At 49.4% G+C, this 26,090-nt stretch overlaps 1 protein-coding gene across 1 annotated transcript in view; it reads left to right on the top strand.

The window, feature by feature from the left end:
• Window positions 1-26,090, top strand: part of LOC142256667 (uncharacterized) — a 143,859-nt gene that overhangs the window by 22,179 nt on the left and 95,590 nt on the right. The window contains exon 2 of the mRNA XM_075328487.1: window positions 11,042-11,170. Within this exon, the coding sequence (XP_075184602.1) occupies window positions 11,147-11,170 (24 nt within the window). The 5' untranslated portion in view covers window positions 11,042-11,146. The remainder of the gene's footprint in view (window positions 1-11,041; window positions 11,171-26,090) is intronic.

Below are 26,090 nucleotides of genomic sequence, written 5' to 3'. Positions count from 1 at the left end.
TTATGCTCCAGTCCCGGGTGGTCCGTGTATCTGGGACAGCAAATGTGACTGTGCAATACTAATCCACAACTATTGCCAAATGTCACAATGGACTCTTGAAGACCTGTAAGTTGCAGGCTCGGCCTCCCTGACACAATGGTAATAGCAGACATCTCCTGTACCTGTCCACAATGCTGGCGAGCACAGTGAGCAACTGGCTGATATTTACAACCGTTGTCTGAACTATAGCGGAGTTCACACGTTGCGGCTTTTGTGGCGAAGGGATGATTACTGCTTTCTTTAATTTGGGTTATTATGGGATGTTGCTTATGCTTTGCTGTGTCCCCTTAATACTTCCATATACAGACATTTGGTGCAGAGTTCATGGAACATTTTTCCAGCCAGAAGTCGCTCTAAATGTATTTCAGCAAAGTAAAAATACGCCTCTTAGCAGTTTTTAAGGAGTATTTTTAGCTAAGCAGTGTCTATATATGCAGTAACACACCCTCTGCTCTAAACGGTACAATCCACAGTGTGTTTAAAAAAGAAAGTTTTTAAAAATGACCGTACATATGAATTTTCATGAAGAGCCTGCCTGATGCTGGTGATTACTTGGGGAGGGGTGGAGGGCTCCCTACACTTTTCTTGTACTCTAGCCCCCACATCAGCAAGATGTGAGTACATGTCACACAGTGTTTTAATTTTGGATTTTAGGCTTGAATCCAGGGTGTAAATTTATTAAGAAGCGAATATTGATTTCATGGTTTTTGTCGTAGATTAGGGTGTGCTCCTGCGTTCTGATTCTTAGATCCAAAGCCAAGAAGTTTCGGCCTTGGCTTCACAGCTGCCTGACGGCTAGAATCCATACATGACTTTGGCTTCAAAATCTGCACCAGAAAACCTCAATGTAGAGACATATAGATGATGAGCTGCTGCAAAAGGGCAGAAAGGCACCATTTTTGGGGGGCAAATACGCCATCCACCTCCGGAAGTGTTTTGCTGTGGGCTAATAGCAAAACATCTTTGGAGGTCGGTGGGCAGTGCTTTTTTTTTTTTTTTTACATTTTCCGTGAACAAAACATCTACGACTGCAGAATGTACGCAAAACCTCTCAGAACGCAGACACCAGCACAGCGTGATACTCACCACGGGGATTTTCACGTCATTTTTCCAGCATGAACCTCGAGACGGAAGGTTCGCTCATCACTACTAGTGATGTCTGTCGTGTCTGTTGCTCTGAGACTCATACTCATAGGTTGAATGGTGGAAGAGGGAGTAGATAGCTTCCTCCGGCCCCATTGTATTTAAAGGGAATTTCACCAGGTTTTTGCCACCTAATCTGAGAGCAGCATAACGTAGAGACAGAGACCCTGATTCCAGCCATGTGTCACTTACTGAGCTGTTTGCTGTCGTTTTAATAAAATCAATGATTTATCAGCAGATGATTATCACTAGAGGAGTACTTGGTGTGCTGCCAGGTAGTCCAGCATATTTATGAGCTCTATATAACACGCCCCCACCACTGATTGGGAGCTTTCTGTGTATACTGTGCGTTGACATAATGCAGCCAATCAGTGGTGTGGGTGAGGTTATAGAGCTCCACATTCAGAGAACTGCTAGGTCTGCAGCAGGAAAACGTGATTTTTATCAAAATGATAGCAAATAGCTCAGTGACACATCTCTGGAATCAGGGTCGCTGTCTTTGCACTATACACGTCTATACTGCTATTAGACAGACGGGGGAGCAAAAACCTAATGACTGATTCCCTTTAACGATATTTACATTCTGAGGATGCAAGTACTGGTGAAATTGAGACACCGGGTGGGTGGGCAGCCGCCAGGCGTGGTACCCCGCTTTTTCCAGCGCGTTTCCCAGTTCGCACAGATCTGGTACGCTGGATACAACACACAAGGCCAAGTTGTAGTACTACGTCCCGTTGCAGTTGTATCTGTCATAGGTTTATTTATGCTTTAATGTGACTTCATTGAACACTGATTTCACGTGTATGATCCTGCCCTCGGGGACCCCCTGGCGTCTGGCTTTGTTCTTCCATGTATTGGGGTAGAATTCTTGTAGGAACGTCAGTAATGACTTTACAGAAGCACATGCTCCGGCCATCGCATGGAAATAGGTTCATTTTTTTTTTTTCTTTTTGGGAGCGGCCCAACTCTTTACATTGTTCTGTTATAAGGATTTAGTCAGAGGAAAGTGGCTTTATACACTTCAAAGAAGGAAAGCTTTTATTATGCGGCTGTTAGCGGTGTGTCAGGCCGGGGTAATGTTGGGTGGATATGGGTTTCCATTAAACACCAGTTGTAAAAAATCTTCCTAACGTGGTGAATAAAACGTAACGTATAATTCATCCTACACTGCTTGAGTTTTCTTTTATATCAAACTGCTATCCAATAAGGCAGAGTAAAGACCTTCTTAGGCCGGACCACACGGGGCACTAGTGCAATGCTCGCATGACACTTGGCTCGCGCTGGCAGCACAGCAGGAGCTGAGTGTCATGCGTGTGTCCCTGCGTCTGCGGTCCGACCGTGCAAGCGGACCACAGCTGCGGGGGGGGCGGGTCAGCACTGAGGAGGGGCGGGCTGGAGCTGAGGAGGGGAGGGAGGGATTTATCTCCCTCTCTCCTCCGTAGCCGGCTATTGCCATTCTTGCTCTGCACTCGCGTACACCGGTGTACCGCGAGTGCAGTGCGATTTTTCTCTCGCCCCATTCACTTGAATGGGTGCGAGAGAAAGAGTCTCGCATTACAGTTGCAGCATGCTGTGATTGTTTTCTCGGTCCGATTAGGGCTGAGAAAATAATCGCTCATGTGTGCTGACACACAGGCTAGAATTGGTCCGAGTGGAATGCGATGTTTTATCGCACTTCTCTCGCACCGATTTTCTCGCCGTGTGGCTTAGGCCTTACAAGAACACTCATTCCAAACCACTGTCCGAGAAAAGCACGCCACCGATCAGCCGAAGAACAAGGCCAAGGCTGGTCTGTCAGTCTATCAGATCCTTCATGAGGTTCCTCCAATAATCGTGGCAGCGAAGCTCCTCGTCCTGGCATGTGACAATATCCATGCCGTATGGGGTCTGTACAAGCAAACTACCGGGTTTACCCGAAAATAAAACAGGCTCTTATAATATTTTTTTGCTCCAAAAAATGGGCTAGGGCTTATTTTCAGGGAATGTCTTATTTTTTTCCCAAGAACATTTATTCTTGAACTAAAAAAAAAAATCGACATTTATTAACCCCTTCAGCCCCCAGGCACTTTCCGTTTTTACGTTTTTGTTTCTTGCTCCCCTTTTTCCGAGAGCCGTAATTTTTTTATTTTTCCGTCAATCTTGCCATATAAGGCCTTGTTTTTTGTGGGACGAGTTGTACTTTTAAATGAAACCAGAAGTTTTACCATATAGTGTACTGGAAAATAGCAAAAAAATTCCAAGCGTGAAAAAACTGCAAAAAAAGTGTGACCGCACAATAGTTTTTGGGATATTTTATTCACCGTGTTCACTATATGGTAAAACTGATGTGTCATTGTGATGCCCGAGGTCGGTGCGAGTTTGTAGACACCAAACATGTATAGGTTTACTTGTATTTAAGGGGTTAAAAAAAAAATCACATGTTTGTCCAATAAAAGTGGCGCACGTTTTACACCATTTTCTGAAACCCGTAGCGTTCTCATTTTTTGGGATCCATGGCTCAGTAACAGGTTATTTTTTGTGTCTCGAGCTGACGTTTTTAATGGAACAATTTTTGCGCAGATGCTAAGTTTTGATCGCCTGTTATTGCATTTTGCGCAAAACTTGCGGCGACCAAAAAACATAATTTTGGCGTTTGGAATTTTTTTGCCGCTACTCAGTTTACTGATCAGATTAATTGATTTTATATTTTGATAGATCGGGCATTTCTGAATGCGGCGATACCAAATGTGTGTGTATTTTTTTTTTTTCTAACCCTTTAATTTTCAATGGGGCGAGAGGGGGGTGATTTGAACTTTTGGGGTTTTTTTTTTTTAATTTTTAAACTTTTTTTTTTTTTAATTTTTTTTTTTATTTTACTAGTCCCCCCCTAGGGGGCTATATCGATCAGCAATCCGATCGCTCTGCACTATCTGCAGATCTCAGCTACACAGCTGAGAACTGCAGATATGGTGCTTTACTTTCAAAGCTGGCTGTATTCCGGCATTGAAAGGAAATGACTCATGTTAGCTACAGGCGTCATCACATGACCCTGTGCTACCATGGCAACCACCGAAAGTCACGTGATCACACACGTGACTTCCGGTGGGGGCGGCAGTAAGTGAAAATCATGGCCGCGCGCATATACATCTCACTGCCAGACTTTGGCAGCGAGATGTAAGGGGTTAAATGTTCCGGGTGGAATGCGATTCTACTCGGAACATGCAGGCACACATGTCAGCTGTTCAAAACAGCTGATATGTGCGTGGATCGCCGCATCCTGCAGGGGGCGGGGCTTAATGTCACATGCTCCATGATGGATATATCCGTCATGGGTCGTGAAGGGGTTAAAATATCATGTTATCACATTCTGGAACATCAACGTAGCTCTCCAAACCCTGTGTAACGTGTGTGTGTGTGTGTGTCTATCTCCTTATATATCCTTCTATTATCTATATATTTATATATCTCTTATTTATCCATCCATCTATCTCTCTATTATCTTTCTAAATGTATCTTTTATCCATCCATACACACACACACACACACACACACACACACACTCCACATACCAGCTTGTTTCCTCTTCAGCTGTAGATTCCTGCACTGTCCTTTGGTCACATTATGTGATGTCACAAAGGTCCTGGAGCAGTGTTATGATCATTATATAACCCTGGGGCCCCTAGGAGAATGGGGGTCCTGTGAAATTGCCCAGTTTGCTGTCCCTTCCCCTATTGCCAGTCCTGTATACTAGCCTGTCTCCTGTTTAGTTCTTTTAGACTCCTGCAATTAAGAGACCTTTGGTCACATGACTGTGAATTCATGAAAGGCCCTTAAAGGGAACCTGTCACCACTTTTTGGCCTATAAGCTGCGGCCAGCACCACCGGGCTCTTATATACAGCCTTCTAACATGCTGTATATAAGAGCCCAGGCCAGGAGTATAACATAAAAAACACTTTATAATACTTACCTAACGGTCGCTCGGTTGGCCAGAGGGGTGTCTCCGTTCTCTGGTGCTGGCGCCGCCTCTTTCGGCCATCTTCGTAGTCCTTCTTCTCTAGCCTCGGTGCATGACGAGTCCGACATCCTCCACACTCGCCGGCATTCAGGTCCTGAGCAAGCGCACTTTGATCTGCCTGCTGCGCAGGACCGCGAGTGTGCATGACGTAGGACGCGTCATGCACACAGGAGTCAGAAGGAGGACGAAGATGGCCGAAAGAGGAGGCACCAGAGAACGGAGATGCCCATCTGGCCAACCGAGCGACCGTTAGGTATTATAAAGTGTTTTTTTAATTATACTCCTGGCCCGGTCTCTTATATACAGCATGTTAGAATGCTGTATATAAGAGCCCGGTCATGGTGGCTGCAGCTTACAGTATAGGCCAAAAAAGTGGTGACAGGTACCCTTTAAACAATCTGTACTTCAGAATACAACTGCGTGGGTCCCTTAGAGAGTGAGGCCCTGATAAATTGTGAAGTTTGATTCCCCCTAATTCCGGCCCTGTCTGTAACTAGGGCTTATTTTTAGAGTAGGGCTTATATTTCAAGCATACTGCAAAAATCCTGTAAAATCACGTTAGGGCTTAATTTCGGGGTAAGTGTTATTTTCAGGGAGACACTGAAACTATCGTTCTGTCTCCGCACAGCTTGTAAAGGTCTCAAATGGGATCCCATTGACCTGCTATGTAGTCAACTAGTGCTTGGTATGGGCGGACGTCTTCCATTGTAAATCACCTTTTAGGCTTGGGCTGCATGTCACATTTGGTTGCCAATGAATCGCCCAAAAAATGGTGGCATCTCCCTTATTCTCTCATTACATGCATCCTCAATGTCATGCATGACTTCATCGCAAGACTTTTGACATGTCAAGTATTTGCAGTTTTTCCAAGGTTCCTTACAAGTCACTGATTTTGCGGCGGTGTGGAGCTCTAGTATGTACCGCAGTAAGCAGATACAACAAGTAGACTAATTCTTAGGCCTAAGCCACACGGCATGAAAATCGGACCAATATTAGCCTGTGTCAGCACCCATGAGCGATTATTTTCTCAGCCCTAATCGGACGGAGAAAACAATTGCAGCATGCTGTGACTGTAATGCGAGACTTTCTCTCGCACCCATTCAAGTTTATGGGGCGAGAGAAAAATCGCACTGCACTTGCGATACATCAGTGTACCAAGTGCAGGGCGAGAATGGCAATAGCCGGCTACGGAGGAGAGAGGGAGATAAATCCCTCCCCCCCCCCCCCTGCAGCTCCAGCTCTCCCCTCCTCAGTGCCAACCCTCCCCTCTGCAGCACTGGCCCGCCCCTCCTCAGAGCTGGCCCGCCCCCCGCAGCAGAGGTCCGCTCGCGATCAGACCTCAGTCACAGGGACACTCGCATGACACTCGGCTCTGCTGTGCTGCCAGCGTGAGCCGAGTGTCATGTGAGGGGATCGCAGTAATCCCCGTGTGGCCCCGGCCTTATAGAGGGAAGTTCCACAGTGACAATCATCCAATTTCACAATGTAATCAGTGCTGTCGCTCTAGGCAGAATCCGTTTCCTTTCTGCCCAGCACCTAACAGAATAGTTTCTTCTTATGCCCTCTGTGCATGGAGTCTCCTCATCTGTACCCCTCTGATCCTTCCTCGACAGGCAGGACAGAAAGTTCCAGAGAATCACAATGCAAAGAGCTTGTGCTACTACGATGTATATTCCCTATGTTATTTTTGTTTACAGGTTTTTTCAATTTCCATATATACCCTATATATATATATATATAGATATAGAGATAGATAGATATAGATATACCGTAGATATATATATATATATATATATATATATATATATATATATATATATATATAAAATGAGAGAGATAGAGATATATATATATATATATATATATATATATATATATATATATATATATATATATATATATATCTCTATCTCTATCTATCTGGAGAGGGAGAGATATTACACATTGTAATTTGGTTGTTAATGGAGTCAGGCATGCAAATGGCATTTCTCATTGGGGCTTGAAGAACTGAACGCTTCACTACTAATCTTCCAGAATGGGCATGACTTTTATTCATAGTCTCCATTAATATAAAAACCACCATGCATTACCTGTTTCTGAGCTGACCATAAATGGGTTGGACTGCTTACATCAGCAGAGCTGCTGAGCTCAGTGATTGGCTGCAGTGGAGATGTGATGTCACTGCTACGGCCAAAACGCTAATAACCGAGGTAGATCACCAACAGTGCACCCAGGGAGGAGAACCTGCGCTGTTTGTTACGTAAATAAAACCATTTGGGCTCCACTTTTCTTAGAATGGGAGAACTCTTAAAGTAAGTGAAGCATACACATAAAAAGCTCAGTTGGCAATTGTACAGATAGGTAACCTTTTAAAATATGTTGTCATTAGATTTTCCCAATTTAACTAAAGCCACCACCTTTAATGCTTCTTTTACTGCAATACAGCAACCTGTATATAAGCACATAACTCCCTTTGCTTATCCAAGAGAATACCTTTTATAATTCCACCATATGACCGCGTACGATGAATGTTGCAGGTTTTTTCCCAATGCCTCCTTTAGGCTAAGTGCACACGCGGCATCTCTTTTGTCAGTGCATCTTGAGTGCATCTTAAAATGCACCAAAAACGCAATGAGTTTTTACCGCGTTTTGCCCAATGCGGTTTTTAAGTCAAATCTATTGACTGGAGGGCTCAAAAACGCGGTAAAAACACAAAAAGAATTGACATGCTGCATCTTGAAAAACACAGCCAAGATGCGGCAACAAAAGATGCCCAGTGTAGACAGCAAAATCGAAATCTCATAGATCTTGCTGGGAGATGGAAATGCATGCATTTTGGTGCATTTTTGTGACCTCAAAAATGCAGCAAAAGATGCCCTGTGTGACCTTAGCCTTATCCCCGCACTCCCCGTCCTCCTGTCTTGATTAATGCGCTCTACTTCAATCACTCAGTTTTGCCACAGTCAAAGCACAGATCTGCGCAGACTTGTTGCACTCTGCCCTGCTAAGGGTCAAAGCACAGATCTGCGCAGACTTGTTGTGCTGTGCCCTGCTAATTGTCAAAGCACAGATCTGCGCAGACTTGTTGTGCTGTGCCCTGCTAATTGTCAAAGCACAGATCTGCACAGACTTGTGCTGTGCCCTGCTAATTGTCAAAGCACAGATCTGCACAGACTTGTACTGTGCCCTGCTAATTGTCAAAGCACAGATCTGCTCAGACTTTTTGTGCTTTGCCCTAAGGGTCAAATCACAGATCTGCACAGACTTGTGCTGTGCCCTGCTATGGGCAGAACAAAGTCTTGTGTTGCGCAAGCACCAGGAGAGGACAGGAAGTTCTGGTGACAGAACTAAAGCTGGCGCCAATACATTATAGGATGATCTGCCCTTAGTGCATAGTGAAGCATGCTGGCATAGATCTATGCTTTGCGCAAAGCTAGATTGAAAGCGCTATGTGGATGATGTAGGACATGTAATCCACATCAAGGCAGAAGGACGGCGGTTGCGGGGATAAAGAAGCCATCAGGAAAAAGCCATGCCCATTGGACTTCGGGGTATGGTGGAATTACAAAAGGTATTTTTTTGTTTACACACTGTGTTGGGGGCTTATATCTAGGATTCTGGACTGCTGTAAGACAGGCATTAACCCCTTCACGACCATGGACGGATCTTTCCGTCATGGATCGTGTCCCGGTAAGCCCCGCCCCCTGCCGCGGGCAGGAGACGTGGATCGGCACACATATCAGCTGTTTTCAACAGCTGACATGTGTGCCTTCATGTTCCGAGTGGAATCGCATTCCACCCGGAACATTAACCCCTTAGATCTCGCTGCCAAAGTCTGGCAGCGAGATCTATATGCGCGCGGCCATGTTTTCTACTTACCGCCGCCCCCATCGGAAGTCACGTGAGTGATCACGTGACGTTCGGTGGTTGCCATCGTAGCACAGGGTCATGTGATGACGCCTGCTGCTATGAAGTTTCACTTTCCTTTTTCCTCGGCACGGAGCAGAGGAAAAAAGAAAGTGACTATTTCTGCTGTTTACAGCGGTATAGTGGTGATCAGCAGATAGCGATCAGCAATCGGATTGCTGATCGCTATAGCCCCCTAGGGGGACTAGTAAAATAAAATAAAAAAAGTAAAAAAAAAGTTTTAAAAAATTTAAAAAAAAAACAACCTAAAAGTTCAAATCACCCCCCTTTCCCCCATTGAAAATTAAAGGGTTAAAAAAAATAAATAAATATATATACACATTTGGTATCGCTGCGTTCAGAAGTGCCCGATCTATCAAAATATAAAATCAATTAATCTGATTGGTAAACGGCGTAGTGGCAAAAAAATTCCAAACACCAAAATTACGTTTTTTGGTCAACGCAAGTTTTACGCAAAATGCAATAACAGGCGATCAAAACGTAGCATCTGCGCAAAAATGCTACCATTAGAAACATCAGCTCGAGACGCAAAAAATAAGCCGTCACTGAGCCATAGATCCCAAGAAATGAGAACTCTACGGGTTTTGGAAAATAGCGCACTTTTATTGGACAAGCTTGTGAAATTTTTTTAACCCCTTAGATACAAGTAAACCTATACATGTTTCGTGTCTACAAACTCGCACCGACCTCAGGCATCATACCCACACATCAGTTTTACCATATAGTGAACACCGTGAATAAAAGATCCCAAAAACTATTGTGCCATCACACTTTTTTTGCAATTTTTCCACACTTGGAATTTTTTTGCTGCTTTCCAGTACACCATATGGTAAAACTTATGGTTTCATTTAAAAGTACAACTTGTCCCGCAAAAAACAAGCCCTCATATGGCAAGATTGACGGAAAAATAAAAAAGTTACGGCTCTCGGAAGAAGGGGAGCAAAAAACAAAACGCAAAAAACGGAAAGTGCCCTGGGGTTAAAGGTGGTTGATTTAGTATGTATTGGGAAAACCTAGTGACATGTTCCCATAACTGGACACATGGCGAACAACTGCTGGTAATAATCCTCTGCCAAAAATACATTGAATGAGATGTAAGAAATATAATTCCAAGGACCCTGGTCCAGTGGCCACAGAGCAAAGGTTTCTGGCCTGGTGGCCTTGGACCACCGACGTGTTTGCTGGGCCAGGCAGGGTCTTGTGAAAACTGCGCAGCGGTCCAAGCAGTGTATTAGTTACATGGAGCAGCCGTCCACAGCATCAGTCTCCAGATATCATTCCTTATAGAATATCACTTGTCTTTCTACATTGTCTGAATACAACGTCCTCCTGATAAAGCTGCAGTAAACATGCTGTATTTCAGCGAGCCGGAGCACACCCTCCCATTTGTTTTGGTAAAATAAGTAATTTGATACAGTAAGAAAATAAAATAAGAAGCTATTCAGCCTTAGGATTAAGTTCCTGACGTGTCCTCATGCTACTATTCCTGTCCTCCTCCTGGTTTTCTGTTTGTTTTCTCCATTGCTTTATGTTTGGTTTCTTTCCCTTTTTATGTAAGAGCTGAGCTGTACAGTATAAAATATACAGGCACCATTTCTCTAGTGTAAAAATAGTTTTAAGTGTAATGTTTTAATTACTATTTTGCATTTTTTTCAACGTTCCCTGCGGTTTCGACTTTGTAGGTATTTTTTTTTCCTGATCCAGAGTTTTTAGCCTAATTCAGCTTTTGCGCTTTCTCAAATTTTTTTTTTTTTTTTTTTGCAATTGTAACCCTAGTGTAGTACAGAATCTGTTATCATATTTTTGCAGCGTTGAAGATTAATATGTACCGTTTAAAAAAAAAAAAAATCCGGTTGATGATCACCCTGCTTGGGAACGTGCATCATGCAGCTGGGGGATAAATAAGTGACTAACCACAATTTCTGGTTTACTTTTAGGCTTCCATAAGTGTCGTCTATTGCCGGATGTGGCTTTGACCTTCGCACGCCCGCAGTTCTGCTTTCACCTTTATTTGCTGATAAGACGAAGAAACGGGTACAGACATGGCCGGCCATGTATCCCCTACGGTATTTATCAATGTCTGTAACTATAACACAATGTTTTCCGCAATACAGTTAGGTCCAGAAATATTTGGACAGTGACACAAGTTTCTCTATCGTTTCATTGGGGGACACAGGACCATGGGTTATGCTGCTGTCACTAGGAGGCTGACACTAAGTAAACATAAAAAAGTTAGCTCCTCCCTAGCAGCATACACCCCGAGCCGGAGGCTCAGATCAGTTTTTAGCTTAGTGTCGTAGGAGGCTGATGTGGGCCGTCTCGGCCCCCCTCAGCCATGTATTTTTTGCGCTTTTTTCTTTTATTCGGCGCCGCTCATCGCTCTCATACCTGTCGTCTTCTTCTCTGCAGGTATTCGCTTCACTCATTCTCCGCAGCCCCGTGGGTACCGCTCCCCAGGGTCGCAGGGGCTTGAGACTTCGGGGCCCTCTCCCCCGCCCGTCCCCGTGGTACCACTCCCGGGGGTGCGCGTGTGGGCAGGTTGTTTTGTGGGCACCCCTGATTCGCCCTGAGGTATCACCCCAAAGGGCGTACAGGGGAATACAGCAGGGATGGAACCTCAGCAGCGTTTGTGATAGATGGGGCCCTGTCACGCTGCCTTCTCCTGATAGGGGGCTGTCTACCCCCATCATGATGCCTACTACCCTGCCTTCAGCACGCTCTCCCCCGGAGCCTTCCTGGACGAGCAGCGCTGTTCACAGGCAGGGCCAGGGAGCTCTGCCTGCACCGCATCCATCGCTGAGCCGGCGCCGCCGATTGCAGGTAGGATCCGACTTCCCTGCTCTTTCCCCCGGCCCCCTCCATAAATTTAGTCCCCGGCTTCGGCCTAGTCGCTCCTGCGTCCTAGCCACGCCCCCGCTGCATGCTATTGGCCGCCGGTCGCCTCCCTCTGTATCCTCCCACTGCTCTGCCTCCTGGCTGATGGTGGGGGCTGTGAATCCTCCAGTCTTTTCGCGCCGGAATCCTGCTCCTCCCCCAGCCTCCTCCAGCGTCCCCTCGCCATTTTAGCCTGCCTCTGGTCCCCTGAGGCTGCAGCGCGCCGGCGTTCTGAGTTTTCTGGCCAGCTCATTCCTGGACTCCACTTCTGGACTGGTGGGCAGCACGCAGGACCTGGGTAAGCTCTGCTCCTAAGGAGTAGCCCTCACTAGGTAGCATTCTCTGAGTTTAGGGACGAGTTAACCCTCTCCTGTCTCCTTCCTAGCAGCCACCAGGGAGAGTACCTGTGTGCACCATGCCTAAGGCTAAGCCCACCCAATCCAAGCAGGCCCCCTTTGCACTATTTTTTGCATGCTCCTCCTGCAGCTCCAAATTTTCCCAGGGTCAGGACGCCCCACTATGCTCCGTCTGTTCTACAGACGCGCAGCCTCCGCAGGACTCCGCGGCCGACGCTTCTGATACCGCAGACGCTACAGCGCCATATGCTGCAGGGCCCTGCGTCCCGCCCCCCCCCGACTGGCTAGCGTCCCTGTCCCAGTCCGTAGATTCCCTCTCTGAGGCTTCTCGGACCATCGCGCAAGCTCTACGCCTGCTGCCGACGCTCGCCCAGATTCCCGCAGACCCGGCGCAATTGCCCCCGGAGCAGGTGAGCCCCGTTGCAGGGTCCTCCTCTGCTGCTCAGAAACGGACCCGCCGGGTCTCGTCCTCAGACTCTTCCCAGGTTTCACCTTCATCCCCAGGTCCAGACCGTCAGTCCTCCAGGGAGGCTTCTGACTGCTCCGAGGATGATTCCGATGCGGTACCCCTACAGGACTCAGAGCAGGCGGCCGATATTCGGCACATGGTAAATAGCCTGATAGAAGCAGTAAACCAGACCTTGAAGGTACAGGTGGACCCAGTCTCCTCCCAGAGCACCCAGGTCTCCTTTAAGCGGGTGAAGCGGGCCCAGAACACATTCAGCGGACATCCAGAATTCGCTGAGTTACTGCGCAGCCACAGGCAACAGCCGGACAGGGTATTTACCAGCGGTAAGTCCATCGATTTGCATTATCCCTTTCCTGAGGGTCTTCGAAAGGATTGGGCAGGTTCCCCTGTGGTTGACCCCCCAGTCTCCCGCCTGTCTTCTCACACAGTCCTTCCACTCACTAACGGTACGTCTCTCAAAGATCCTACGGACCGTACTATTGACAGGTTGGCCCGTTCCGCCTTCGAGGCAGCGGGCTCATCCCTCTCTCCGGCCTTCGCCTCGGTTTGGGTGGCGAAGGCCCTGATGTCCTGGGCGGACACGCTACGCGGCGGTCTCCGCGCCATTCCTACCAATCCGGACCTGGTTCCCATCGCCTCGCAGATTTCCCTCGCGGGTGAGTACTTGCTCAATGCAGCCCTGGCGTCTGCAAGTTGCGCGACCCAGGCCGCCAGCAACAATTTGGCCATCCGTCGAGCCCTTTGGCTCCGCTCCTGGAACGCGGATGCGGCCTCTAAGAAGTCACTAACTTCCCTGCCCTTCCTAGGGGAGCGTCTCTTCGGAGATAGGCTGGACCAGCTGATCTCCGATGCAACGGGAGGAAAGAGTACATCTCTCCCCCAATTGCGCCCCAAGCGCTTCCAGAATCGGCGCTCCACCGCTCGTTTCCGGTCCTTTCGCAGCTTCAGCTCCAATCCCCAGCCGCGGAAAAGCCGCTCTCCTCCGAGAGACAGGAAGACCCCGTCATTCAAGACCAATCCCGCCTGGCGTTCACGCCCCCGCCAGTCCACGAGATCCTCTTCTGGTTACCGCCGTCGTTCCTCCAAGTGACTCGCGGTCGGCGCGCAACAGCGCCAGACTTGTGGGAGGGCGCCTGTCTCGTTTTCAGCATGTGTGGATCCCCCTGACCGCCGATGCCTGGGTCAGAGAGATCATCACATCAGGCTACAAAATAGAATTCGAGGCAAAGCCACCGAGACGTTTTTTCCTATCTCGCCCTCCCGAGTCTACCGCGCGGGCTCGCGCGTTCTTTCACTCCATAGACTCCCTCCTCCGAACCGGAGTCGTGGTACCAGTCCCTCCCGCAGAGCGTTTCAAGGGGTTCTATTCCAACCTTTTCGTGGTCCCCAAAAAGGACGGCTCTGTCCGTCCCGTCCTCGACCTAAAGCTTCTGAACAGGTCGGTGAGACCTCGGCCGTTTCGAATGGAGTCACTCCGGTCCGTCATCGCGTCCATGGAGGTAGGCGAATTCCTGGCATCGCTGGATATTCAAGACGCCTATCTTCACGTCCCGATAGCCACCTCTCACCAACAGTTCCTCCGTTTTGCGATAGCGGAAGATCACTTCCAGTTCACAGCTCTTCCCTTCGGCCTCGCATCCGCACCCAGGGTCTTTACGAAGATCATGGCTGCTGCCATGTCCGTCCTGCATGCCAGGGGTGTCATGGTCATCCCGTACTTGGACGATATGTTGATAAAGGGCTCTTCTTTCGAGGACTGTCGTCTCGGGGTTCAGGTCACGATCGACACCCTTTCACGGTTAGGGTGGCTGATAAATCGGAAGAAGTCCTCTCTGATCCCGGCCCGTCGGATCACCTTTTTAGGCATGGTATTCGATACCATCCAAGGGCGAGTTTTCCTCACACAGGAGAAGATCTCCTCCCTACAACGAGGACTCCGCGCTCTTCGGCGTCAGCGCCAAGTGTCCATCAGGTTCGGCATGCGAGTCCTCGGTCGTATGGTGGCGGCGATGGAAGCGGTACCCTTTGCACAGTTCCATCTCCGGCCACTCCAGCTGGCCTTGCTGAAGAAGTGGGACAGATCTCCCTTTTCTCTGGATCGCAGGTTTCATCTTTCGCCGGAGACCCGCAACTCCCTCCGTTGGTGGCTCAATCAGCGCAACCTCGCATCAGGGAGGTCTTTCCTCCCGCTCCACTGGAAGATAGTGACCACCGACGCCAGTCTCCAGGGCTGGGGAGCAGTGTTTCGACATCACACAGCGCAGGGCCGATGGTCACCGAGAGAGAGTTGTCTCCAGATCAACATTTTGGAGATAAGAGCCATCCGGCTAGCCTTGCAGCAGTTTCGGCACCTAGTACAGGGTTGCCCGGTCAGGATCCAGTCGGACAATGCGACGGCGGTGGCGTACATCAACCACCAAGGCGGCACAAGAAGTGTCGGGGCGATGCGAGAAGTCAAGAAGATATTGCACTGGGCCGAGTGTCATCACTCCCTGATCTCAGCGGTACACATCCCAGGCGTGGACAATTGGGCGGCGGACTTCCTCAGCAGGGAAGGCCTCGCCTCCGGAGAATGGTCCCTCAACCGGGAAGTCTTCAACCAGATCTGCGACAGATGGGGAGTTCCGGACGTGGACCTAATGGCCTCCCGGTTCAACCGTCAAGTTCCGCACTTTGTAGCGCGGTGCCGCGACCGCTTGGCTTTAGGAGTCGACGCCCTCACCCTGTCATGGAGCCAGTTCAGTCTCCCGTACATCTTCCCTCCGCTCCCTCTAATTCCGAGGGTCCTCAAGAAGATCAAAGCGGAAGGGATACCGGTCATCCTAGTGGCTCCGGACTGGCCCAGGCAAGCATGGTTCGCGGAACTAACTCAGCTCCTCGCAGACGCTCCGTGGCGCCTTCCAGACCGTCCAGATCTCCTGCAGCAGGGGCCTCTCTTCCATCAGAACTCACAGGTCCTAAATTTGACGGCCTGGCCATTGAATCCTGGGTTCTAGCTAAGGCTGGTTTTTCCTCAAGAGTGATTCAGACAATGATTAGGGCCAGGAAGCCATCTTCATCAAAGATTTACCACCGCACGTGGAAAGTTTTCTTCAGGTGGTGTGAAGAGCAGAATATTTCTTCTCCTCTCGCCTTCTCCCTTCCTTCCCTGTTGGCATTCTTGCAGTCAGGCCTAGATGCGGGTCTCTCGCTCGCAACACTAAAGGGCCAGATATCGGCGTTATCAATCCTGTTTCAGAAGCCACTGGCCGCTCGTTCACAGGTTAAGACCTTCATCCAGGGAGTAGCCCACCTGGCACCGCCGTACCGTCGGCCTCTAGAACCGTGGGACCTTAATCTAGTCCTAGGGTCACTTCAGGGCTCCCCATTCGAGCCCTTGCGAGAATCTTCCCTGTCTCACCTGTCTTGGAAGGTGGTGTTTCTGGTTGCCATCACTTCTATTCGCAGGACGTCAGAGCTGGCAGCTCTCTCTTGTCGTTCCCCCTTTTTGATTTTTCACCAGGACAAAGCGGTTCTCCGGCCAGATCCCGCTTTTCTCCCAAAGGTGGTCTCCCCGTTCCATCTTAACGAGGAAATCATCCTTCCATCCTTCTGTCCTGGCCCCTCTCACAGCTTGGAGAGGTCCTTGCACACCCTGGACCTAGTGCGTGCGCTTAGAATTTATGTCTCCAGGACCGCGCCGTTCCGTAAGTCAGATGGTCTGTTTGTTCTCCCTTCTGGTCCCAAGAAGGGTGAATCGGCATCCAAGGCCACAATTGCCAGATGGATCCGTTCCGCCATATCAGAAACCTACCGGATTCGGGACAAGTCTCCGCCGCGGGGGGTAAAGGCGCACTCTACCCGCGCAGTGGGCGCCTCTTGGGCGATTAGGCATCAGGCGTCGGCCGACCAGGTCTGCAAGGCCGCCACCTGGTCTAGCCTGCACACCTTTAATAGGTTCTACCACGTTCACACCCAAGCATCGGCAGATGCTATTTTTGGGAGAAAGGTCTTGCAGGCAGCAGTTGCACACCTGTAATAGGGTGGCAGCATTCAATTATAGTGCAAGCCCACCGAGGGAGGTTGTTGTTGTCTGCCTCTGCGGGTTTTTCGGTATTCCCACCCAGGGACTGCTTTTGGACGTCCCATGGTCCTGTGTCCCCCAATGAAACGATAGAGAAAGTAGGATTTTTGTGTACTCACCGTAAAATCTCTTTCTCTGAGTCTTCATTGGGGGACACAGCACCCACCCTGCTTGGTTTTTTGGTTGATTCAATTGCATTTGCCTGCTATTTTTTCAGTGGTCTTATGTTCATAGACCTCTTGTTTGCACGGCTGCATTGTTTTAGTTACAACTTGTGTTTATGTATGGTGATTCTGGTACTCCTCCTACTGCTTGTGCACCAACTGATCTGAGCCCGCCTCCGGCTCGGGGTGTATGCTGCTAGGGAGGAGCTAACTTTTTTATGTTTACTTAGTGTCAGCCTCCTAGTGACAGCAGCATAACCCATGGTCCTGTGTCCCCCAATGAAGACTCAGAGAAAGAGATTTTACGGTGAGTACACAAAAATCCTACTTTTGTTATTTTAGCTGTTTACAAAAACATGTTCAGAAATACAATTATATATATAATATGGGCTGAAAGTGCCCACTCCCAGCTGCAATATGAGAGTTTTCACATCCAAATCGGAGAAAGGGTTTAGGAATCATAGCTCTGTAATGCATAGCCTCCTCTTTTTCAAGGGACCAAAAGTAATTGGATAAGGGACTCTAAGGGCTGCAATTAACTCTGAAGGCGTCTCCCTTGTTAACCTGTAATCAATGAAGTAGTTAAAAGGTCTGGGGTTGATTACAGGTTTGTGGTTTTGCATTTGGAAGCTGTTGCTGTGACCAGACAACATGCGGTCTAAGGAACTATAAATTGAGGTGAAGCAGAACATCCTGAGGCTGAAAAAAAAGAAAAAAATCCATCAGAGAGATAGCAGACATGCTTGGAGTAGCAAAATCAGCGGTCGGGTACATTCTGAGAAAAAAGGAATTGACTGGTGAGCTTGGGAACTCAAAAAGGCCTGGGCGTCCACGGATGACAACAGTGGTGGATGATCGCCGCATACTTTCTTTGGTGAAGAAGAACCCGTTCACAACATCAACTGAAGTCCAGAACACTCTCAGTGAAGTAGGTGTATCTGTCTCTAAGTCAACAGTAAAGAGAAGACTCCATGAAAGTAAATACAAAGGGTTCACATCTAGATGCAAACCATTCATCAATTCCAAAAATAGACAGGCCAGAGTTAAATTTGCTGAAAAACACCTCATGAAGCCAGCTCAGTTCTGGAAAAGTATTCTATGGACAGATGAGACAAAGATCAACCTGTACCAGAATGATGGGAAGAAAAAAGTTTGGAGAAGAAAGGGAACGGCACATGATCCAAGGCACACCACATCCTCTGTAAAACATGGTGGAGGCAACGTGATAGCATGGGCATGCATGGCTTTCAATGGCACTGGGTCACTTGTGTTTATTGATGACATAACAGCAGACAAGAGTAGCCGGATGAATTCTGAAGTGTACTGGGATATACTTTCAGCCTAGATTCAGCCAAATGCCGCAAAGTTGATCGGACGGCGCTTCATAGTACAGATGGACAATGACCCCAAGCATACAGCCAAAGCTACTCAGGAGTTCATGAGTGCAAAAAAGTGGAACATTCTGCAATGGCCAAGTCAATCACCAGATCTTAACCCAATTGAGCATGCATTTCACTTGCTCAAATCCAGACTTAAGACAGAAAGACCCACAAACAAGCAAGACCTGAAGGCTGCGGCTGTAAAGGCCTGGCAAAGCATTAAGAAGGAGGAAACCCAGCGTTTGGTGATGTCCATGGGTTCCAGACTTAAGGCAGTGATTGGCTCCAAAGGATTCGCAACAAAATATTGAAAATAAAAATATTTTCTTCAGCGCTCTATTGGGAGACCCAGACGATTGGGGTATAGCTACTGCCCTCCGGAGGCCACACAAAGCACTACACTAAAAAGTGCAAGGCCCCTCCCCCTCTGGCTATACCCCCCCGTGGTATCACGGGTTCTCCAGTTTTAGCTTTGTGTGCGAAGGAGGTCAGACATCCACGCATAGCTCCACAGATTTTAGTCAGCAGTAGCTGCTGACTATTTCGGATGGAAGAAAAGAGGGCCCATATAGGGCTCCCAGCATGCTCCCTTCTCACCCCTGGATGGTGTTGTAAGGTTGAGGTACCTATTGCTGGTACGGAGGCTGGAGCCCACATGCTGCTTTCCTTCCACATCCCCCTGAGGGGCTCTGAGGAAGTGGGATCCTGCCGGCCTCAAAGCTCTGACGCCGGGCTCCATCCACAGACCCATTTGAACCTGCTGGATACGGAGCTGGAGTACCGTTCAGGGACATGGCCCTGCACCATTACAGGTACTCTGTGTCCCCGTACACAGGCACAGCACACTCCAGACTTGCTGGGTGTGCTAGTGCGCCGGGGACAGTAAAGGGTTACAGTCACTGCAGCTTTGCTGAGTGACTTTGTGTTTTGGGAACTACCGCGCCGGACGCTCCGGGAGCGGCGGCGCGGCTGGGACTTGTAGTTCGCCGGGGACTGGGCGCCGACCGCGCTTTTACGGCGGTGGCGCTTATAACTCCAGTCCCCGGCTTCTGCGGCCTAGTGCCGCTTCGTTCCCGCCCCCTCCCTGTCACTCAGGGAAGGGGACAGGCGCTGAGCAATCAGCAGCGCCGAGGGCTGGAGCCTTTTTACATGCTCCAGCCCTCTCACTGCACTCTGTCGGACGCCGGATTCCCGCTCTGCCTTGGGGGCACGCCCACGGCCCGCCCCTACTTACACGAGCTGGGGAAGAAGCCGGCAGCCATTACTGCAGAGCTCGGGGCACCAAGGCAGGACAGTGGCGATCATACACCCGCTTATAGGCGGGCGGTAAGAGGCACACATAGTGCTGACCACGATATAACTGCAGTGTATACATGTGTTGTTTTTAACTACATAGGTCGCTATATGCCCGCTTGGGGAGCGACACATCAGCAGCAGGAAAGCAGGTGTGCTAAAGCACAGGCTTTCTAGGCTGCTTGTTTTGCACGACTGAGGTGTTCATTTGTGTTTATGCTGATATGCTATACATTGCACTGTACAGTCGCTAGTCTTAGCTATATTCTTCTGGAATGGCTAGACTACAGCAGCAGAAAACCAAGGGTGCTGGGGCACAGGTTTTTTTTTTTCTATGCTGCTTGTATTGCATGGGCTGCAGTGTGCATTTGTACTTGTGCTTGTATGCTATACATTGCACTGTATGGTCACTCTTCTGGGCTATATTCCCCTAGATGACCAGTCTACAGCAGCAGAAGAGCAGAGGTGCCAGGGCACAGGCTTCTATGCTGCTTGGATTGCATGTGCTGCAGTGTTCATTTGTACTTGTGCTTGTATGCTATACATTGCACTGTAGGGTCACTCTTCTGGGCTATATTCCCCCAGATGACTAGTATACAGCAGCAGAAGAGCAGGGGTGCCAGGGCACAGGCTTCTATGCTGCTTGTATTGCTTGTGCTGCAGTGGTCATTTGTACTTTATGCCTGTATGCTATACATTGCAATGTACGGTCACCAATCTTGGCTATATACTTCTAGATAGCTAGTCGGCAGCGGCTAAAAAGCAACACAGATTTCAGTGCTGTTTTTACTACATGGGATGCTGTTCATGACACCGTCCCATTGTGTGCATGCTCCCCTGTAGCACGTCGTCTGCCGGGGTCTCTAGCACTTCATCTGCCGGGGCTCTACTAGTTGTGGCCAAAGAAACTTCCTGTCAACCCTGTCCATGGACAGGGACGGAGTAGTCATAATATAGAGACTTGCACCCATGGGCAATCTACTTGAACAAAAGGCAGCTCTTCAGGGCTTTGATACTGACATCGCTCTCAATCCGGATACACCGGGTGGTAACGCCATACGGAATGATCCTATACCGTCCATCAATGGAAGGTTGGATCTTTCTCCCTCAGCTCCCCCAGTGGAGATAGGAGACGAACAGGAGAAGTTCCTTTTCAGTGTCTCACGCAGATATTGAGTATTTTTCTGGCCACGCTGACTTCAGAGAAGCAGTCCAGGAACACCACGCTTACCAGATAAGCGTCTTCTCCAAACGTTTTTAGGATACACGTTATCCCTTTTTTCCCCTGACGTGGTCAGCGCTGGACCCAGGGTCCAAAGGTGGATTCTCCAATCTCCAGGCTTGCATATAGAGCCATAGTTGCACTGGAGATGGGGCTTCACTTCAAGATGCCATTCACAGACAGATGGACTCTGGTTGAAATCTGTCTAGGAGGCTATCGGCGTGTCGGTTGCTCCGGCATCCACAGCCGTATTGGCAACCTAACCTTTTCTGCTGTTCTTGCGCAGCTGACCTTGAGCAGGGACATCTGTACCGCAGAGGCGTCCGTAACCCCGCAATGTCTGCACTGCGACTTACCCTGTTAATACTGTCCTAAAAGTACAGTCGAGGTTTCGGTCCTTCCCAAGCTCCGGCAGGTCCCAATTGTCCTCGTGCAAAAGGGCTACAAAACCTCAGACGGGCTCAGATTCCGGCCGGGCTCAATCTCGCCCAAGGAAGGCAGTCGGAGGAACCGCTACCAAGGCGGTCTCCTCAGGACTCTCAGCTCTCTCTCTCTCTCTCCGCATCCGCGGTTGATGGCAGACTCCCCCGCCTTTGGCGACATTTAGCTGCCACAGGTCACAGACCGGTGGGTGACGGACATTGTGCTCACGTGCACAGGACAGTGTTCTGTTCTCGTCCTCCGACTCCATTCTTCAGAACGGCCCCACCTCTCCACCGAGCAGATGCCCTGCTGCAGGCGGTGGACGCTCTAAGAGCAGAAGGAGTGGTGATCCCTGTCCCCCCTCAGGAACGAGGGCGAGGGTTTGTACTCCAATCTCTTTGTGGCTCCAAAAATGGACGGTTCCTTCCGTCCTGTTCTGGTTCTGAAACTGCTCAACGAGCATGCGAACGCCAGGCGGTTCCGGATGGGATCCCTCCGATCCGTCATTGCCTCAATGTCTCGAGGAGACTTCCTTGCCTCAACAGACATCAAAGATGCCTATCTCCACGTGCCAATTGCTACGGAGCACCAACGTTTTCTACGTTTTGTGATAGGAGACGAACATCTTCTGTTCGTAGCTCTGCCATTCAGTCTGGCGACAGCCCCACGGGTGGGCACCAAGGTCATGGCAGCAGTGGTAGCAGTCTTGCACTCTCACGGACACCCGGTGATTCCGTACTTGGACGATCTACTCGTCAAAGCAACCTCCCTCGAGGCATGCCAACGCAGCCTGAATGTTACGCTGGAGACTATCCAGACTTTCGGGTGGATCATCAATTTGGCAAGGTCAAATCTGTCTCCGACTCAATCACTAACGTATCTCGGCATGGAGTTTCATACTCTATCAGCCATAGTGAAGCTTCCGCTGAACCAGCAGCGTTCACTGCGGACAGAGGTGCAGTCTCTCCTTCAAGGCCAGTCGCACCCCTTAAGGCGCCTCATGCACTTCCTAAGGAAGATGGTGGCAGCCATCGAGGCAGTTCTCTTTGCGCAGTTTCATCTGCGCCAACGGCAATGGGACATTCTCCGCCAATGGGATGGGCAGTCAACCTCCCTGGACGGGAAGTCTCCCTTTCCCTGACGGCCGAGGACTCTCTGCAATAGGGGCTTATTCCCACCTCATTGCCATAGCCCCCATCCTGGGCAGTGGTCACGACAGATACGAGTCTGTCAGGGTGGGGAGCAGTTTGTCTCCGCCACATGGCTCAGGGGACGTGGACTCAGCAGGAGTCCACCCTTCAGTTCGATGTGCTGGAAATCGGGGCAGGGTATCTTACCCTATTAGCTTTCCAAAAGTGGCTAGAAGGGAGCAGATCCGAATCCAGTCGGACATCTCCACAGCGGTGGCATACATCAACCACCAAGGAGGGACACGCAGTCAGCAGCCTTCCAGGAAGTCCGGCGAATCCTCATGTGGGTGGAGGACACAGCATCCACCATATCCGCAGTTCACATCCCGGGCGTAGAAAACTGGGAAGCAGACTTCCTCAGTCGCCAGGGCATGGACGCGGGGGAATGGTCCCTTCACCCGCACGTGTTTCAGGAAATCTGTTGCCGCTGGGGGGGGCCGGACGTCGACCTAATGGCGTCTCGGCACACCAACAAGGTCCCGGCATTTATGGCACGATCGCGCGATCACAGAGCTCTGGCGGCAGACGCCTTAGTGCAAGATTGGTCGCAGTTCCGGCTCACATATGTGTTTCCACCTCTGGCACTCTTGCCCAGAGTACTGCGCAAAATCAGATCCGATTGCAGCCGCGTCATACTCGTCGCACCAGACTGGCCGAGGAGATCGTGGTACCCGGATCTGTGGCATCTCACGGTCGGCCGACCGGGGTCACTACCAGACCGACCAGACTTACTGTCTCAAGGGCCGTTTTCTCCATCGGAATTCTGCGGCCCTGGACCTGACTGTGTGGCTTGTGTGTCCTGGATCCTAGCGTCTTCAGGATTATCCCAAGGGGTCGTTGCCACCATGAGACAGGCTAGGAAGCCCACGTCTGCTAAGATCTACCACAGAACGTGGAAGGTTTTCTTAATCTGGTGCTCTACTCAGGGAGTGTCTCCCTGGCCATTTGCATTGCCTATCTTTCTTTCCTTCCTACAATAGGAGTTAGAAAAGGGCTTGTCGCTAGACTCCCTTAAAGGGCAAGTCTCAGCACTATCCGTGTTTTTTCAGAAGCGTCTAGCACGTCTTTCTAAGGTGCGCACGTTCCCGCAGGGGGTTTGTCATATCGTACCCCCGTACAAGCGGCCGTTGGATCCATGGGATCTGAACAGGGTTCTAGTTGCTCTCCAGAAGCCGCCTTTCGAGCCTCTGAAGGAAGTTTCCTTTTCTCGCCTGTCACAGAAGGTGGCGTTTCTCGTTGCGATCACATCGCTTCGGCGAGTGTCTGAGCTGGCAGCTCTGTCATCCAAGGCTCCCTTCCTGGTGTTTCACCAGGACAAGGTAGTGCTGCGCATCATTCCGGAGTTTCTCCCTAAGGTAGTATCCTCGTTTCATCTTAATCAGGATATCTCCTTACCGTCCTTTTGCACTCATCCGGTTCACCGGTATGAGAATGATTTACGTTTGCTAGATCTGGTGAGAGCACTCAGAATCTACATTTCACGCACGGCGCCCGTACGCCGTTCCGATGCCCTTGTCGCTGGTACGCGCAAGAGGTTGCAGGCTTCTAAAGCCACCCTGGCTCGATGGATCAAAGAACCAATTCTGGAAGCCTACCGTTTTGCAGGGCTTCCGGTTCTTTCAGGGCTGAAAGCCCATTCAACCAGAGCCGTGAGTGCGTCCTGGGCGCTACGACACCAGGCTTCGGCTCAACAGGTGTGCCAGGCAGCTACCTGGTCGAGTCTGCACACTTTCACCAAACATTATCAGGTGCATACCTATGCTTCGGCGGATGCCAGCTTAGGTAGAAGAGTCCTGCAGGCGGCAGTGACATCCCCGTAGGGGAGGGCTGTTTTGCAGCTCTAACATGAGGTATCTCTTTACCCACCCAGGGACAGCTTTTGGACGTCCCAATCGTCTGGGTCTCCCAATAGAGCGCTGAAGAAGAAGGGAATTTTGTTACTTACCGTAAATTCCTTTTCTTCTAGCTCTTATTGGGAGACCCAGCACCCGCCCTGTTGTCCTTCGGGATTTCTTGGTTGTTTGCGGGTACACATGTTGTTCATGTTGAACGGTTTTTTCAGTTCTCCGACGTTATTCGGAGTTAATTTGTTTAAACCAGTTATTGGCTTCCTCCTTCTTGCTTTGGCACTAAAACTGGAGAACCCGTGATACCACGGGGGGGTATAGCCAGAGGGGGAGGGGCCTTGCACTTTTTAGTGTAGTGCTTTGTGTGGCCTCCGGAGGGCAGTAGCTATACCCCAATCGTCTGGGTCTCCCAATAAGAGCTAGAAGAAAAGGAATTTACGGTAAGTAACAAAATTCCCTTCTTGTTTGGGTTTGGTTTATTTGTCCAATTACTTTTGACCTCCTAAAATGTGGAGTGTTTGTAAAGAAATGTGTACAATTCCTACAATTTCTGTCAGATATTTTTGTTCAAACCTTCAAATTAAACGTTACAATCTGCACTTGAATTCTGTTGTAGAGGTTTCATTTCAAATCCAATGTGGTGGCATGCAGAGCCCAACTCGCGAAAATTGTGTCACTGTCCAAATATTTCTGGACCTAACTGTATATGTAGATCATGTAGTACGAGGCGGAGGAGTATGTTACTGATTTGTTGGGTATTGTGTAAATAAAGTTTTATTGTATGAGATGTAAAAGAAATAACCACGGCTTCTTTTTGCCACAAAGTGCGCCACACTTTTCAGCAGGTTGTTGTATTGCTCTTCAGCCCGATGCACTTTAAAGAGAACCTGTCACCAGTTTTTTGCTCTATAAGCTGCGGCTGCCACCTGTAGGCTCTTGTATACAGAATTCTAACATATTGTATATAAGAGCCCAGGCTGGGGGTATAACCTAAAAAACACTTTATAATACTCACCTAAACCTGTTGGTGGGGTAGATGTGGCTCAGATGGGCATCTTCGTCCTCCAGTGCCGGCGCCTCCTCTTTCGGCCATCTTTGTCCTTCATCTTCTGAAGCCGCGGTGCATGACGCATTCGATGTCATACACACTCGCCGACATTTGGGTCCTGCGCAGGTGCACTTTGATCTGTCTTGAGCAGGGCAGATCAAAGTATTGTACTGCGCATGAGTGGGACCGGCGAATGTGTAGAATTAGGACGCGTCGTGCACGCCGGCTTCAGAATATGCAGGACAAAGATGGCCGAAAGAGGAGGCGCCGGCACCGGAGGACCAAGATGCCCATTTGAGCCACATCCTCCACAGCGACCGGTTTAGGTGAGTATTATAAAGTGTTTTCTATGTTCTACACAGCGGCCTGGGATCTTATATACAGCATTCTAACATGCTGTATATAAGAGCTCACTGGTGGTGACCGCAGCTTATAGGGCAAAAAACTGGTGACAGGTTCCCTTTTAAGAGAATCAGTCATCCTATAACCTGTGGCCACCATTAGTAGGTTCTATATGGAAAAGCCATGTCTACACCCTAAGAAAAACATACACGTAAACTGCACCACACCTCCCCATGGGTTGAGTCCGGTATCGCAGCTAAACTATTAAAGGGAACGTATCACCATATTTTTTCCTTATAAGCTGCGGCCACCAACA

Source organism: Anomaloglossus baeobatrachus, chromosome 11 (genome assembly GCF_048569485.1).
Source record: "Anomaloglossus baeobatrachus isolate aAnoBae1 chromosome 11, aAnoBae1.hap1, whole genome shotgun sequence".
NCBI classification, from domain to species: Eukaryota; Metazoa; Chordata; class Amphibia; order Anura; family Aromobatidae; genus Anomaloglossus; species Anomaloglossus baeobatrachus.
Note: the sequence above shows the minus strand (reverse complement) of the source record. Positions and strands in the feature narration are given on the sequence as shown.